This window comes from Lagenorhynchus albirostris, chromosome 11, assembly GCF_949774975.1.
Source record: "Lagenorhynchus albirostris chromosome 11, mLagAlb1.1, whole genome shotgun sequence".
NCBI lineage: Eukaryota > Metazoa > Chordata > Mammalia > Artiodactyla > Delphinidae > Lagenorhynchus > Lagenorhynchus albirostris.
Genome location: NC_083105.1, coordinates 79,927,700 through 79,942,237, shown reverse-complemented (window position 1 = coordinate 79,942,237; position 14,538 = coordinate 79,927,700). Strand labels below are relative to the sequence as shown.

At 40.8% G+C, this 14,538-nt stretch overlaps 1 protein-coding gene across 6 annotated transcripts in view; it reads right to left on the bottom strand.

The window, feature by feature from the left end:
* TMTC1 (transmembrane O-mannosyltransferase targeting cadherins 1) overlaps positions 1-14,538 on the bottom strand; it is a 264,710-nt gene that overhangs the window by 63,208 nt on the left and 186,964 nt on the right. For 5 of the 6 annotated variants that reach the window (XM_060166630.1, XM_060166633.1, XM_060166634.1 and 2 more), the window contains 2 exons: positions 13,008-13,175; positions 5,465-5,578 (listed from right to left, as the gene is read on the bottom strand). In XM_060166630.1, coding sequence (XP_060022613.1) covers positions 5,465-5,578; positions 13,008-13,175 — 282 coding nt within the window. The remainder of the gene's footprint in view (positions 1-5,464; positions 5,579-13,007; positions 13,176-14,538) is intronic. The other variant, XM_060166631.1, reaches the window with a different exon arrangement.

The window sequence follows — 14,538 nt, the reverse complement described above, 5'->3', positions numbered from 1 at the left end:
TATTTTATGCATTAAAAAATTCCAATCAGAAAGATTTTAGCTTCTCCTTTCCCACGAGTTAGCCAATTAAATATCAATTGTAGACTTCTTTTGTACAGGAGTTTTAAAAGTACATTTCTTTCCTTTTAGTTATACCAATAAGAAGAGCCTGGTCAGGGACTTCAACCGCCCCCACGAACACAGTTTTCTTTCCCTTCAGATTTTCTATTTAAAACATCAACAGCAGATACATTAGGAGTGGACAAGGCCCCTCTAAGGATACCAAGGCTGCCCAAACACACCTGAGTTCCCTCAGGGCAGGGTAATGCATCTCCTACTCAATAGGACTTATGGGAGGGGGACACCTTAGATGATTTCTGTGTATTTCATGTGAAACCATACCTGTGAAAAGAAAATAGCTATCTGGGTGACTGAGGATCACAGCCCTTTTATAAGGATGAAATCCTGCATGTGGCTGATATCCAACCACCAGGGGAGCATCAGCTAGTCTAGGTATGACAGGGGCTTACTGTAGAGGCTGGAGGGAAAAGGACATCTAAGTGAACAAATGTTCAGTGAAACATGGGGCATTTTCCTGCTGACAGTGAAGAGACTTTGTTGATCCACCTGAACAAAGGTAAACTCTATTCTCATTCCCAGGTTCAGGGTTTTTGATGACCAGCCCGTATTAACCAACCAGTAATTGAGCCTTGCAAGAAATCTAATTATAAGATGAAAAACAATTTCCATGAGACTCTATCACCTATAATGAAGACTCTTTTAAAAGTCTCTTAATTGTGTCATCAGATTTGCAGATGTTCTCTGTTCTCTGTAAAACATATTGGTGGATGCCTATAACATAATAAACCTTCTCTATAAGCCTGGGCCCTTCTGCTCCCTTAAGTTAAGCTACATGACTGCTAAGAGCCAGTTGTTCTTATTAACAGATTTATTCTAGTTGTTTATTGCAATTGCACAATATAATGAAATACCCTGCAAACTGATAAAATATAAAAGTAAAAAAGAGAGTTGTGATTTTTATGAAAACTAAAAAATACTCTGGAAATACTCAAAAAAGGGAAGTCACTCAAAAAAATTGCTGTTGAATTCGATGTAAGATTAATTGTAAAAGGCTGGAGGAGAAAAACCAGAAAAATCTCAGATAGCCTGTACATTTTGATTCCACTTTAAAAATGATCACGACAGAAATGAACTGTGGTTGTATTTTTTGCAGATTCTAATCAGTAGACTCTTACCCAAAGAAAAAACTTGGTTTGACATTAGAAGACTTGGTGAATGGACATACACGTAAAATTTTAGGGTACAATAAAACAGTCAAGAGTGCGCATGATTTGTTTTATGATTCTTCACTTTTAACTGACTTTTTAAGGTAATCAACAAGCTACCGGCCAAGTACACATTCAATATCTTCTGCACTTTATTTGGGCAGGGCCACTATCTTTTCTTTTGGGCTTACTGAATGAGTCATTTCATGGGAGTTTCTGTATAGGAAGAGCTGAATGGCTGGGTGGATTTTCTGTTAGGGAACCATTGACCAAAACCGCCCACCCTGGCCAGGCACGTTAATAAGTGCTTGCATGAGTTGTCTCACAACAGGAGGTCCCGATAAGGAACACAGTGCTGCCACCAAAAACTAACCAGGAGAATTCAGGAGGGGCCGAAAGGAGGGAGGGAGGAGATGCCATAGTATGTCCTGCCCACATCCCAGAAACCCTCATGCTAGAATCCACCTTGGCTGAGAGAGACGCACACCACCTGGAAGGACCCTGAGTCAGACCAAATGTGGGCACAAACAAGATGATTGGCCAGAGACAACCTGGAAAGCTAACCCATTACCATAAAACCTAAGACTGCGAGCCACATGGCAGAGCAGTTCTCTTGGGTTCCCTTACCCTGCTGCTCTCTGCCCGGGCGCCCCTTCCCAATAAAGTTTTTTGCTTTGTCAGCACGTGTGTCTCCTCGGACTATTCACTTCTGAGTGTTAGACAAGAGCCCACTTCCAGACCTGGGAAGGGGCCCCTCTTCCAGTAACATTTCTACTCCCATCATATGCGGTGAAAATAGTAGAAACCTTGTCGAGAGTAACTCAATGGTCAGAAAGCTGTGAAGGCATATGGTAGCTCCACCAGTGGTGTTCTGATTTTCCAGCATAAACAATCCCAAACTTTTAACACCCCATTAGGTATAAATATGAGAGCCACTCCTCACAGAAAGGAAAGCTTACATTTGTGTTTATGGAGGATTTAAGGAAAGTATTCTGACAACTTTCTTTGATGATTTGGGTCTTAATCTGACTCTGTATCCTCAGCTGCAGCATTTTTCAGGGGTGATCTCCCTTGTACTACAGAAATATAATACCTGAGGTGCACCAAAATGGAGAAGTCAGTCAGTGGTATTTTTACATTTAAAAAATAGAATAAAGTTAAAAAGCAGAAGAATATTCGTGTCATATATAATTACCAATTTAATATAGTGTTATTTTTAGAACTGTAAGCCAGCCAAAAAGATATCGGTATAGATACAACCCTAATGACCAATATCACCATTGCCTTTGGAACCTATACAGTCATTACAACAGGAATGAATAACTGTTGGGGCTGATTTCAGATAATACCACCTTTAATCCTGCATTTCCCTAATCATTCTCTTTATTACTGTTGCAGACGTGGAAAACATCAAGATACACCAAAGGTGAAGTAGGGTGGAGCAGTTGGGAGGGGAGGAATCCCTGTGTTAGCAACCTCCACAGAGAAGGAGTTATATTTAAGGAAGGGCAGTCTTCCAGTCACCTAGGATAAATAATCATCAAAATGATGAATAGTCCCAGTATTTTCCTTTTCTAACACAAAGAGTGACAATTTACTTAAATTAAAAAAACAAAAAACACCACATCCATTGAAATTTCACCATGGAGGTATCCATAACAAAAATGATGATACTTTAAATCAGAAATATTTTGAGCCTGGTCTGAGATGATGAAATATTTCACTAATTACTATGTAGTATATTCTTAGCTTTAATTGTCTTTACCCCATTTCTCAAGGACAAGTTTCTTCCACAAGGACAGTTGCTGAAGCAAACATTTACTTTTATTGACGGTGGAAGTCCCAACCAGCTACTGTAATTTTGTAAGGTCAGCTGGCGGAGAGGTTTGCTTAATTTACACCTTTTCCCCAAACTGTGCCTTAAGGTCTGCCTTATTTTTCTGTTTGAACTTCACAGAAAATAGTCTGTTAGAATGAAACAAATTATAAAAGATACTGATATACTTCCCTCCAACCAATATTTTTCAGGCAAACTTACTGCTCTTTTCTTCCCTTTAAGAATGCCACCTAAAATCATGAAACACTAATTAATTAGTAAAGCCAAAACACGCTTTATTTGCTTAAATGTCCCTTGAAGGAACATGCCTTTTTAAAAAAAATTTTATTTTATATTGAGAATAGTTGATTAACTATGTTGGGTTAGTTTCAGGAGCACAGAAAAGTGATTCAGTTATACATATACAGATATCTATTCTTTTTCAAATTCTTTTTCCATTTAGGTTATTACAGAATATTGAGCAGAGTTCCCTGTGCTATGCAACTGGTCCTTGTTGGTTATCCATTTTAAATATAGCTGTGTGTACATGTCAATCCCAAACTCCCAATCTATCCTTCCCCTCCAACCTTCCCCGTTGGTAACGATAAGTTTATTGCCTAGGTCTGTGAGTCTGTTTCTGTTTTGTAAATATGTTCATTTGCATCATTTTTTGGGGGGGCCGGGGGGGAACATGCCTTTTTAAAAATAACATTTCCTCATTTCAAAAATAATACATGCTCATCGTGGAACTCTGAAGCACAGTAGAAAGTATAAAGAAAAAAATTAAACCATAATCTCAACAACCAGAGATAAGCACTGGAAATATCTGCATAAACTAGCTTGCAGTGAAGAATATGATTCTTTATTAAATCCTTTTTTTTTTTTTTTTTTTTTTTGCGGTACACGGGACTCTCACTGTTGTGGCCCCTCCCGCTGCGAAGCACAGGCTCCGGACGCGCAGGCCCAGCGGCCATGGCTCACGGGCCCAGCCGCTCCGCGGCATGTGGGATCTTCCCGGACTGGGTCACGAACCCGTGTCCCCTGCATCGCCAGGCAGACTCTCAACCACTGCACCGCCAGGGAAGCCCCTTTATTAAATCTTTAAAAATGTCTTCTATTTCATAATAAAAACTTCTTTCCTCAATAAAAATCTTTGTTACAATTATTCCTCTTGAATTTGTATTTCTTGTTATCTTTGGAAAAGTATTTAGCAGGGAACTTGATGTGTACAGTTTAAAATTTTTACCATACTGAATACTAAATAACAGGTCCTAAAGTCTAAAAGATTTGATTGATGAACAACGTACTTAGGTAGAACACTGTTCAAAAGGATAACTTTAAAAATTAGGTCAGTTACTTTAAGAATGACAATTTCAAACTAAGCTTTGAGACAATCCTTAGAAGGAACTTCAGTGAAATGTACGATTTGTTTGGTACACATATTTTAGAGCACGTCCCAAAGTGAAACAGTAACCGAAAATTCAGCCAAATGTGGGACATACTGCAGAGGCATGGAAACCTCTTTGAAAAACTCCTGTGAGCTTCACATTATTCAATAAAGGAGAGGATTTGCCCACATTGGGAGATTCCAAGGCTGTGTTTGCTTATCACGCCTCCACACGTTCCAGGTTAAATACATTTACTATCTGGGATCTCTTAGGGAAGACTACCTTGAAAGTCAGAGTTGCAATTTAAAAGAGTACCTAAGAGCAATGCAGACAGCTGCTGGTAACGCAGACCTTAAATTTGAATTTCCCTTAAAAGTCATCTCTAAAGCCATGTTTGGTATATTCTCTTTCAGTGGATGAGTATAAGGAGAGTGTCAGGGCTGTTCATATTTTAAATTTAAAAAAAATTTTTAAAACATTAGAAAAACATATACTGTATATATATATTTATGTATATACATACCTTATTAACATATTCCCAATACGGTAGTCAAGTGTCTCCTCATTTTCCTTCTCTTTAATACAATTATGAGAGTATTTTATTTTATACTCCAATGTCTTTATAGAAACCCCCTTAGATATTTATGTAAAGAGGGAAGCCTAAGTTGGGAAGAATTCACTGGAGTAAATATCCTGAGAACTTACGAGTATGTTTTTGACAACCAACTCTTATTGGTCTGTATATGTGTATTCAACTGTGTCACTTCACTGCCTAATGTGTAGCAATGGAAATTTTTACAAGAAAACACTAAAAGTTAAAAGCAAGGTAGACTTAGACTCAAACACTGAGCCCAAAGACTTGGAGTCCCAGATCTATACCATCTCCAAGATGTTCACTGTCAAGAGAAACAAACAACCCCCCAAATACTGGGAGGGGTGAGTGAAATAAACAAGGGCCTAAGAAACACAACAGCCGACACCCATCTGCTGCTTACTTGAGGGCCGTTCTGTAGTGGTAGATGGCTTCCCTGTTCCGACCCTGGTCCTTCAGGAAATTGGCGTAGTTGTAGTGAACCTTGGCATTGTGGGGCAGAGTCTGAACTCCAGACCTAAAAATTAATAAATTTTAAAAAATGAGTAACAAAGAGTACTGCTTAAGAATGTTGTCAGTTTCTTTCATGTTTTACTCACAGTTTCATGAATCTGTATTTGAAATGTCCATTGCATCCATCAAGGCCAAGTCTTCCAAAATTTGTGGATTATATGAGTTACTAAACATGTTTCTGTGGAAAAGAGTGAAGGCTGTGCACAACTAAACAAACACGCTGACTGCACATGAAGCAGAGGTGGCAGGATGTGGTAAGAGCTGAGTCTTTGGGGGAACAACCCAGCATGCTCAGGTTAATTCAGTTTTTTCCTTCCTTCCTTCATTTATAGCCTTCCTTTTTTTTTAAAAAAAAAATTGAGATTGTCTATAAAAATAAATCATTACAAGAGGGATGACTGTAGACTGACTTCCCTACTAAGGTTTACTGGAGATAAACGCTTCCCATGTAATAAGCCAGGGCTAATTAAAAAAAAATACAGGTATGATTATTCTACAAGTTGCAGATAAGGAAAGGAGGTTTTGCTCAGAAAGGTTAAAAACTTTGCTTAAGTGGTGAGTGTGTTAGTGTGCTCGAGCTGGTAAAACAGGATACCTGGGGAGCCCCAGAGGGTAACACTGAAGCTTTGAAGATGACACAAGGAGGAAGACATGCTGTCGTTTGTAACTGCCTCACAAAGTCACCCTGCACGAGATCAGATAGCTGGTAACTGGCAGGGACAGGATTCTGACTCAAGGACTTTGCTCCTAGAGTCCCTGTTCCCTTACCTGCAAGGAGGTGGTGGCAGGGGTAGATGGGTTTGGGGGCTGTCTGGAAAGAAAACTCCTGGAACCTACATGGGTTAAATGCTGGAATGGGGCAGGTGATGACAGAGAGGAAGCAGAAAGGATAACAACCTAGTTTCCGGCAACTAAACTTTAAATGCCCTTCCTCTTCTAGGTGACATATTTTCATTTAATTTTTAATTCAAAGGTAAGAACACTAGGGGAACACCATACAAATTAAACTTGTTAGGATAATACGTCAGGGTATTGTAACCTTTGTTGAAATAACAGCCCCTTAACGTTATAAACCAAGAAAAAAATTGTTTTTAATTCAAAAAGAAATAAATTAAAATGTTCAAAGGCAAAAAAAAAAAAAAAAAAAAAAAAGCCCAGTCCCTTAGGACCAGCAAAGACTGTTCCACCTAAAATCCACTGGCCAAGTGCTTGAGGAACTCTCCAGAGGAGAGAATTTACAGGGAGTGTGGGCAGCTAGCAACCAACCCAAGGGCAGCATCACGTGACAGCAGCAGACTTCACCTTACACAGAGCTGTTATGGTGATGTCAAATGCACGGCAGTAGCTAGGATGTTTTGCTGTGTGTGGGGTGCGGCTGGAAACAGATGGGCTGTAAATCTGTATTAACAGCAGTTAGACCCCAGATCCTCTTCCCCACCAGGCACATCCAGGTGACTATTTCCTCTATTCTTTCCCCATCCCAGCAAAAGCCAGGACGTTTACTCTCTAGAAAAGTTGAATCAGAGAGATCAGGAACAACAGGTACAGTCGAGGGCCAGAAGAGCTGTACCTCCAAGGTAGATTAAGTGAAAATATATATTCTGAACAGTGGAATCTCCCTCACCCCATTATACCCATGTAAAACTCTGCATACTGGAAGCCAGGATTGGACTCCGCGGAGGAGATTGGAGGAATCCTCTCACTGGAAACCACTGACCCAAGACAAAAGATTTACAAATGCTGCCATTTGGATGCCAGTGAAATCATCAATCTCCTTAAGTTACCTTATGGTGAAGCTCACCAGCTAACACACAAAGCTAGAATTTTAATATAACATTTCAAATGGACATTACCCAAAGTACATTAGGTCATGGGGGCAGGACCAAGTTCAGAGTGATAGTAATGGCTTTTTAAAAAATCCAATTTCTATACAGGAAAGTGTCTGATTTTTCTATGCAGAACTAAATAGTGCATGGTACAGGGAGATTTTAAAGTAACTTTGATTTCAGCATAGATATAACTGGCATATTTATTGGAATTGATCCTCCCTTCTGTGTGATTAGCATAGCTGCTCTACTATGTTTCACCCGAGTTCAGCCTGTGGAAAAGCGTCCTTGCTAAGATGAGGGCATTGTTCAGTGATGGCAGGATGGAAGTAATAATATTTGTAGCAGGCAAGCAGGCGTGGGTGGAGTAACTGAAATCCTAAGAACACACTGCTTTTCCCATTGTTGTTTTTGACCTTTACGTTCTCTCTGTGATATTTTACTGCTACGTTTTTCCAGTCTCTCATTTTACAATAAACAGTTTGTGAAAAAAAGGAAAATAAACAATTGACCAAAGGCAAAACTTTCCAGGTCACTCTGACTGGCCAAGTTGCTCCCTCCTTCCGGGGTCAGCCTCATCAGTTTGCTTTTGGGATGCTGTGATTGAGTCGTCCCAACGGTCTTAACAGAACGTGCAGCCTTACACATATTTACTCCATAAGGAAATGTAGGATTCATAAGTTATGGGGCTGGATCCCAAATCCTATTAATAACTACAACAAGGATTATGAATTAAGGTCTCCCTTTGAACTCAGGATCTTAATTCATGCACTTTGCATTTCTCCCTCACACCTCTCGTTTGCAGAAGACTTGAAAAATAACAGCGATATCAAGCCACTTCTATCAGGTATCTCTCCAAGTTTGTAGAACATCAGTTTGTTTTGTTGGCATTACTGGAACAATAGGTCAGGAGAATCACCCCCAAATTCCTGATTAGAAAACAAACATTTAAAAAAAAATGTTCAGCCAGAGGTTAACAGGAAAGTAAGAATTTATGGCTCTCCTCAGTTGTGACCCTGTTTAACCTGAGGTTTCCAATGCCACAGTCAGGTTAGCCAGTGCTTATGGAGGCCCATTTTGAATCAAGTGCTGAGCTAAGCGTCCATTTCCATGGGCTATCTCCTCTCACCCTTTCAACAACCTATCTGATGGGTAGTATTACTGTACCTCCCATATGATGAGGAAACTGAAGCTCAGAGAGATTAAGACCATTTTCTAAGGTTACAGACTGAGTAAGTAGTTGAGCAGAGATTTCAACCAAGATCAATATAAGGTCACAATCATTCCTGAAGTCGGTCAACGTTTGATAAACCAAAAAGGTACCGCAAGATACTAGAAACATTAGAATTTCACTGGTAAACAAACTATGGCCTGATGGGCCACAGACACATCAATGTGTTTACCTTTTTACATAGATGTCTTTGGCCTCTTTCCCGAGACAATGGCAGAGCAGCTGCAAAAGAGACCATAGGGCCCACAAAGCCTCAAATATTTACAATCTGGCCTTTACGAAGGAATTTGCCAATCCCTGGTTTATGTTCTCTGCCCTGGGAGGTCTGCTTATCTCTCTGGCTCAGCAATTCAGAGAGGAGGAAAGAGAAACGTATTTCCTACAGGGAGGGAAGAAGATCTAGGCCATAAATTCTTAACTGGTGGTCCACGGATCACTTAAATAGTTCACGAATGGGATTAAGAGAGACCCCAAACTGGATGCAAAAGAAAACATGCTGGCTTTGTCTTTCTAAGTATTTTGAAGATTTGGGGGCGTGGGAAGAAAAGATTTCATCAAATTGTGTTATTTTGGTACCAAAATATAAAAGTCTGGGCTATCACTAGAAGCTATGCACTTACCCTCTCCTCAGGTTAGATAGCAGAATAATCTCCTGTTCTGGGAACTAAAGAAAATGTACCTTGCAGCTATGATTATGAACATCTCTCATTCTGTCTCTGTCTGTCTCTGTCTCTCTGTCTTTCTCTGTTTATATTGGGATTAGCTTAAGTTAGAAAACATAAAGCAAAACACAGGTGTGGTGAAGTATGTGTATTCTTTGGCTTTTACATCAGATTTGGGTTCAAACCTGATACCTCCTTTTCACAGCGATTTCGTCTTGGACAAACTACTCTCTCTCTGAGCCTCTGATGAGACACAAGTGCTGGGTTCTTGTGCTTTTGTGTGTGAGGTTTTTGCCAATAAAAGTACAAAGCTGTGAGGGGGAACTTCCATCTGTATCTCCTAAAAATACATCACTCAGTGGGATCCTTTTTGTGACAGGAGGCCTCAGCTGGAAACCCTGGAATTTGACTGAAATTTGGATTGTCTCTAACACAAAGGTCTGTCCTAAGATATTCTGTAAGATCGTTCATAGTACTGCCAAGCACAACCACTCCATATAATTAGAGAGGCCTCAACGAGACCATATGACCTAGGATGGTCAATGGGTTGATAGTCTGGAATAGAGGAGAAAACAGAAACAGGGCCTCTGTCAAGGGCATCACCTCATCTAGAACTACTGCAACTTCTTCTTAGTTGGTCAGCTCTTGGTTTTGGCCATTATGGCTAATTTAGTCTTTCCTTATCCTTCCAGACAGAGCTCAGGTCTACAAGAGAATGGTCCTTGAAGGCTTGGGTTGGTCCCAGTCACCTGCCTGCACTTACACAGCATCCTGCTCTGCCTCTGTCTACCACCTGCTACATTACATTAAAATGTGTACATGTGTCTGACTCCCATCCAGACTTCAGGCTCCTCTAGTGTCTCGCCCCACGCCCTGCTCTCTCATGTCCTAGACCACAGTGCAGAGCAATAATCTGAAAGCCTTACTCAGTGTTTATCATACTGCCCTATGCATCTTTCACACACTCTACTCAGAAGATAGACACTATCATTATTCTAAATTTAAAAAATTTTTCCTTTTTTAAAATTTATTTTTTAATTGAACTATAGCTGATTTACAATGTTGTGTTCGTTTCAGGTGTACAGCAAATTGATTCAATTATACATATATACGTATATGTATATATATATATATATTCTTTTTCAGATTCTTTTCCATTATGGTTTATCACAGGATATTGAATATAGTTCCCTGTGCTATATAGTACATCCTTGTTGGTTATCTATTTTATATATAGTAGTGTGTATATGTTCATCCCAAACTCCTAAATTTTAAAATAAAGGAACTAAGGCATGGAGTGGTTAAGTAACTCACCCACGATCACACAGCTATTAAATGGTAGAACTTGGAGGAAAGCCAGAAAGCCTAATTCCAGACCCCACACCAGCCACTAATCCTATCTTGCCTCAAAGATTCTTGGTAAATGTTCAACTGATTTGAACATTACTCAGGAAAGATGAATACATATAAACAGCTGGTCTTGAAGGAAAAAGAATAAACTTAAAGCCTCAGATACTTAAAAGTTTCCCCAGGACATAAATAAATTATAACAGGAAAAGTTTTCTAAAAATTATTGATAGCTTTGATTTGCACATTACACAAAATTCCATTTGATCACCAAAGGCCTCTCAAGACACAAAGTCTCTTTAAGCACATATGTGGAATGCCTGTGTTTTAGTAATCAACTGTTCACTTCCTACATGCTTCCATCTAAAAAACCAGAAGCCTCTGGATACAAGGTCAATGAGATTTTTGTTTTTCTGTTTTCCTTTTTTTTAAAATTGCTGGCATCAGCTATACAGGGTTTGAACACTAACTTGTTATCCTTGAGATAAAATGCTGTCTGCCAAAATCCTTCCTCAGAGTTGCACTGATTAAGCAGTAAACATCATTAGAAAATACAATCAGTCTTAGTACCTTTATTCAAGGGAAGGATTTAACACGGGGCAGAATCATTTTAAAGTTTCTCATAAAAGCACTGACTATTGAAAGTGAAAGAAAAAATGAATTAAGCCAACAGAAACCAGGAGGAAGTTATATTCCTGAACCTCCATGCCCCTGTGTTTACAGAATGACCTCAGCAGTGGGCAGTAAGAGGGAACAAGTCCATTGTAGTCTGTGAGAACTGCACTGAGGTCGGGGGTATGACGGGGACGGAACAGAATCTGAAGACTAAAAGTGATATACAATTCCTAGAAAAAACCCCACAGGGCAACAGGTCCCTATAGTACCCCCTGAAGTAATGATGATGACAATGATAATGATATAGTAACAGTAAATAAACTGATAAGACGTGCATGCATGCCAGACTAATTTTTTTTCTATTAAAGAAAGTTAAATTGCCAAATAGCAAAATCAGATATATTGTTTTAAAACGGTAGAGGAGTACAGTGAACATGTGTCTTACTCCTTCATTCGTTCATTCACTCACTTCTGGCAGCCCAGAGTCTGTGTCCTTTTCCGGTGCTTGGGTTTCCTGTGGGGAATTCCCTCTTGCTGTGACATCTCAGTGGAAGCCCAGGGGCTCTGCCTGCCCTAACTCCCCCCATGGAAGTCAGGGGAGCGTCTTTGGCCAGTTCTGTCATCTCAGTGCCCTAGTAGGGACAAGGGGCAGGCACACGACCTAAGCTCAGGCTTAGTCAGAGGATTTTCTTTTCCTAGGACTGCGATGTGAAGCGAGAGAAAATTGGGGTACATTTACCCTCCATTCATTCCTTTGCAGGTGCCCAGGTCCCCTCAAGACAGACTATCCAGACACCTGTTTCCCGTCTGCTACATGCTTGCTTCCTCACCTACTCCCCAATTCTGTGCGCTCTCCTATGCTCTTTCCATATTTTCTGCTTTTGAAAGTGATTCCAACTCTGTTTCAGTTGTTTGCCTCCAAAGAATAAGTGTTGGGTACTGGCTGATTAGGGAACCAGATAAAAACCACGTTGACAGAACTGGCCAACTGGGTCATAAGTGAGGACAGAAGCTGGAAGGGGTCAAAGACTGGGGACCCCTGGGAGACTGGGAAATACTGCTGGGCGGCCAGGTGTGGCTGAGCCACGGAGGCCAGGTGAAGGTCACCAGGGCTATGACATCAAGGACACAGACTAAGCCCAGAAACACTGCATGATGAGCAACCCAAAGGATGTTTTATACTTTACAACAAGTTAGGGCTATAAACTGGCATTGCTATATTCAGAAACAGCTTCTACACCACATAAAAGCCTACCACGAGATGAAAAAGTCTTTCACTTCCTTGCTCACGATTAATGTTCAAAACAAAGCAACTAGATTACAGATCACAACTTAATATCCTGGAATATTCTGCATCTCTCTTCCTTCTTGCTGTGTGCTTACCTTTCTCATTCACTCAGCTGAACAATGCAATTGGACTTACCGACCAATCTTATTTTGTTGATGGCTGATTTTACAGCCCAGCTCATTATCAAGACTTTCCATCTCAATTCACAGACCCAAAAACCTTCCCATGAGCCTTATTTCCATTAATTCACTTACAGTAAGCTCCCGTAAAATTTTATAGAATACCATTTAAAAAATTAAAGTTAAAACCCAAAATAAAATGACATCTTCCATTTAAAACTTTACTAAAAAACGTTTCTGGATTAATAAATATTGCCAGATCCATGTCGCCTCGTTTGTTTGGAAACAAACGCGTCAGCAAAGAAATAAATGGGAAGAGATTCCCTTTTAACCCTCTAGTCATACCTGAATAGGGACTCTCTCGACAGCCAAATTTCATTCTGTTTCACGGTTTTCCAGGAGAAAAGCAGCAGCAGCAGCACAGTGGACACGCTCAGGGTGGCAGCCCCACAGCGATTCAGCCATGTGCACAGCTTGCTCATTCCATGCACGAAAAGGATGCAGTAGCCCATGCTGGAAAAGAGGGCGGAGAAGCAGGTGACTTTGGGGTGCAATGGAGGCCCCTGAGTATTCCATCCCATGCAACTAACTTTTCAAACAGAGCTTGTCCTGTGATAGAAAACACAGACATAACCCGCCCTGTCTGACACATTTCCACGTGAGAGCTCAAATGGGCTCTACCGGCACACTGGCTAGTTCTCTGGCACAAGTGTGGAGAATGACAGGTTCACCTTGCAGGCTCACATTGCCCTGAATTTCTGCAGCTCAGGCATCCAGAAAAGTCCATCCTGTGTGTCTTGGGTCTTGACTGGACCCTCTGACTCAGGCTCCCTTATGTTCCTGACATTGTATAACCCTACTGGCACCAGGTGTTCAAATTTGGACCCTGAGGCTTTGTGGGAGACAGTCCCTGGGGGGGACTATCAGGTCCTGGAAGGGATGCTGGTCACCAAGGGGCATTGCTTTTGGTCTCCGGACGTGCCACCTAGTATATCCCCATTCTGGCCAAAGTCCTTACGCTGAAGGAAGATCCTCCCACAGGCGGGCTTCTGAGCCTCACAGCGTGCAGCCTATCACAGACAAGCTGCACTGATCCGATTCTCATGCTGATTCTGGCTCAGCTTTCCCAACAGACACGAAGAATCCCTCACGTTATCGGAGTGGGGCTTTGGCACGTTGATGTCACATCTCTAAAAGCTTAGGCTTGGTGGATGGAATGTGGTCCCTCGACCACAGACACGAAGAATCCCTCACGTTATCGGAGTGGGGCTTTGGCACGTTGATGTCACATCTCTAAAAGCTTAGGCTTGGTGGATGGAATGTGGTCCCTCGCATCACCTGTGCACCTGCAGAGAGGCTTCCTGCCTGCCGACTGGCCTCAGAAAAACACATTTAGTCTGTACTCATTATGCTGTGTGTATTTTAGTCAAAACTCATTTCTTTCCAAAGACGATAATACAAATTATTATAGAATATTTTAACAATGAAGCAAGCTTGTGTAAAGAAATCCTATATTAGTCAGACACTAATACTATAAGAAGTCCTAAATTAATATAACTCATTTGCTTGTTCAATTAATTATTTGTTCTCTCTCTAGTATGTGACTGGCAGTATGCTGAGCACTAAAAATACAATTATGAGTAAAACACAGATTATGTGCCTGCCACTGTCACAGGCACCAAGAATGTTATCAGTGGGTAAAACAATCATTCCTATCCTCCTGGAACTCACATGGATGGGAAAACAGCCACCAAGCAAGTAAGACCCAGAGTAGGTCACACTGAATATGATACATTAGGTGGAGAAAAATCAAGCAGGAAAGCGAAGGAGGGAGACCAGGAGGGGAAGGAAGGTGAGATATTCATATGGGCGGTCA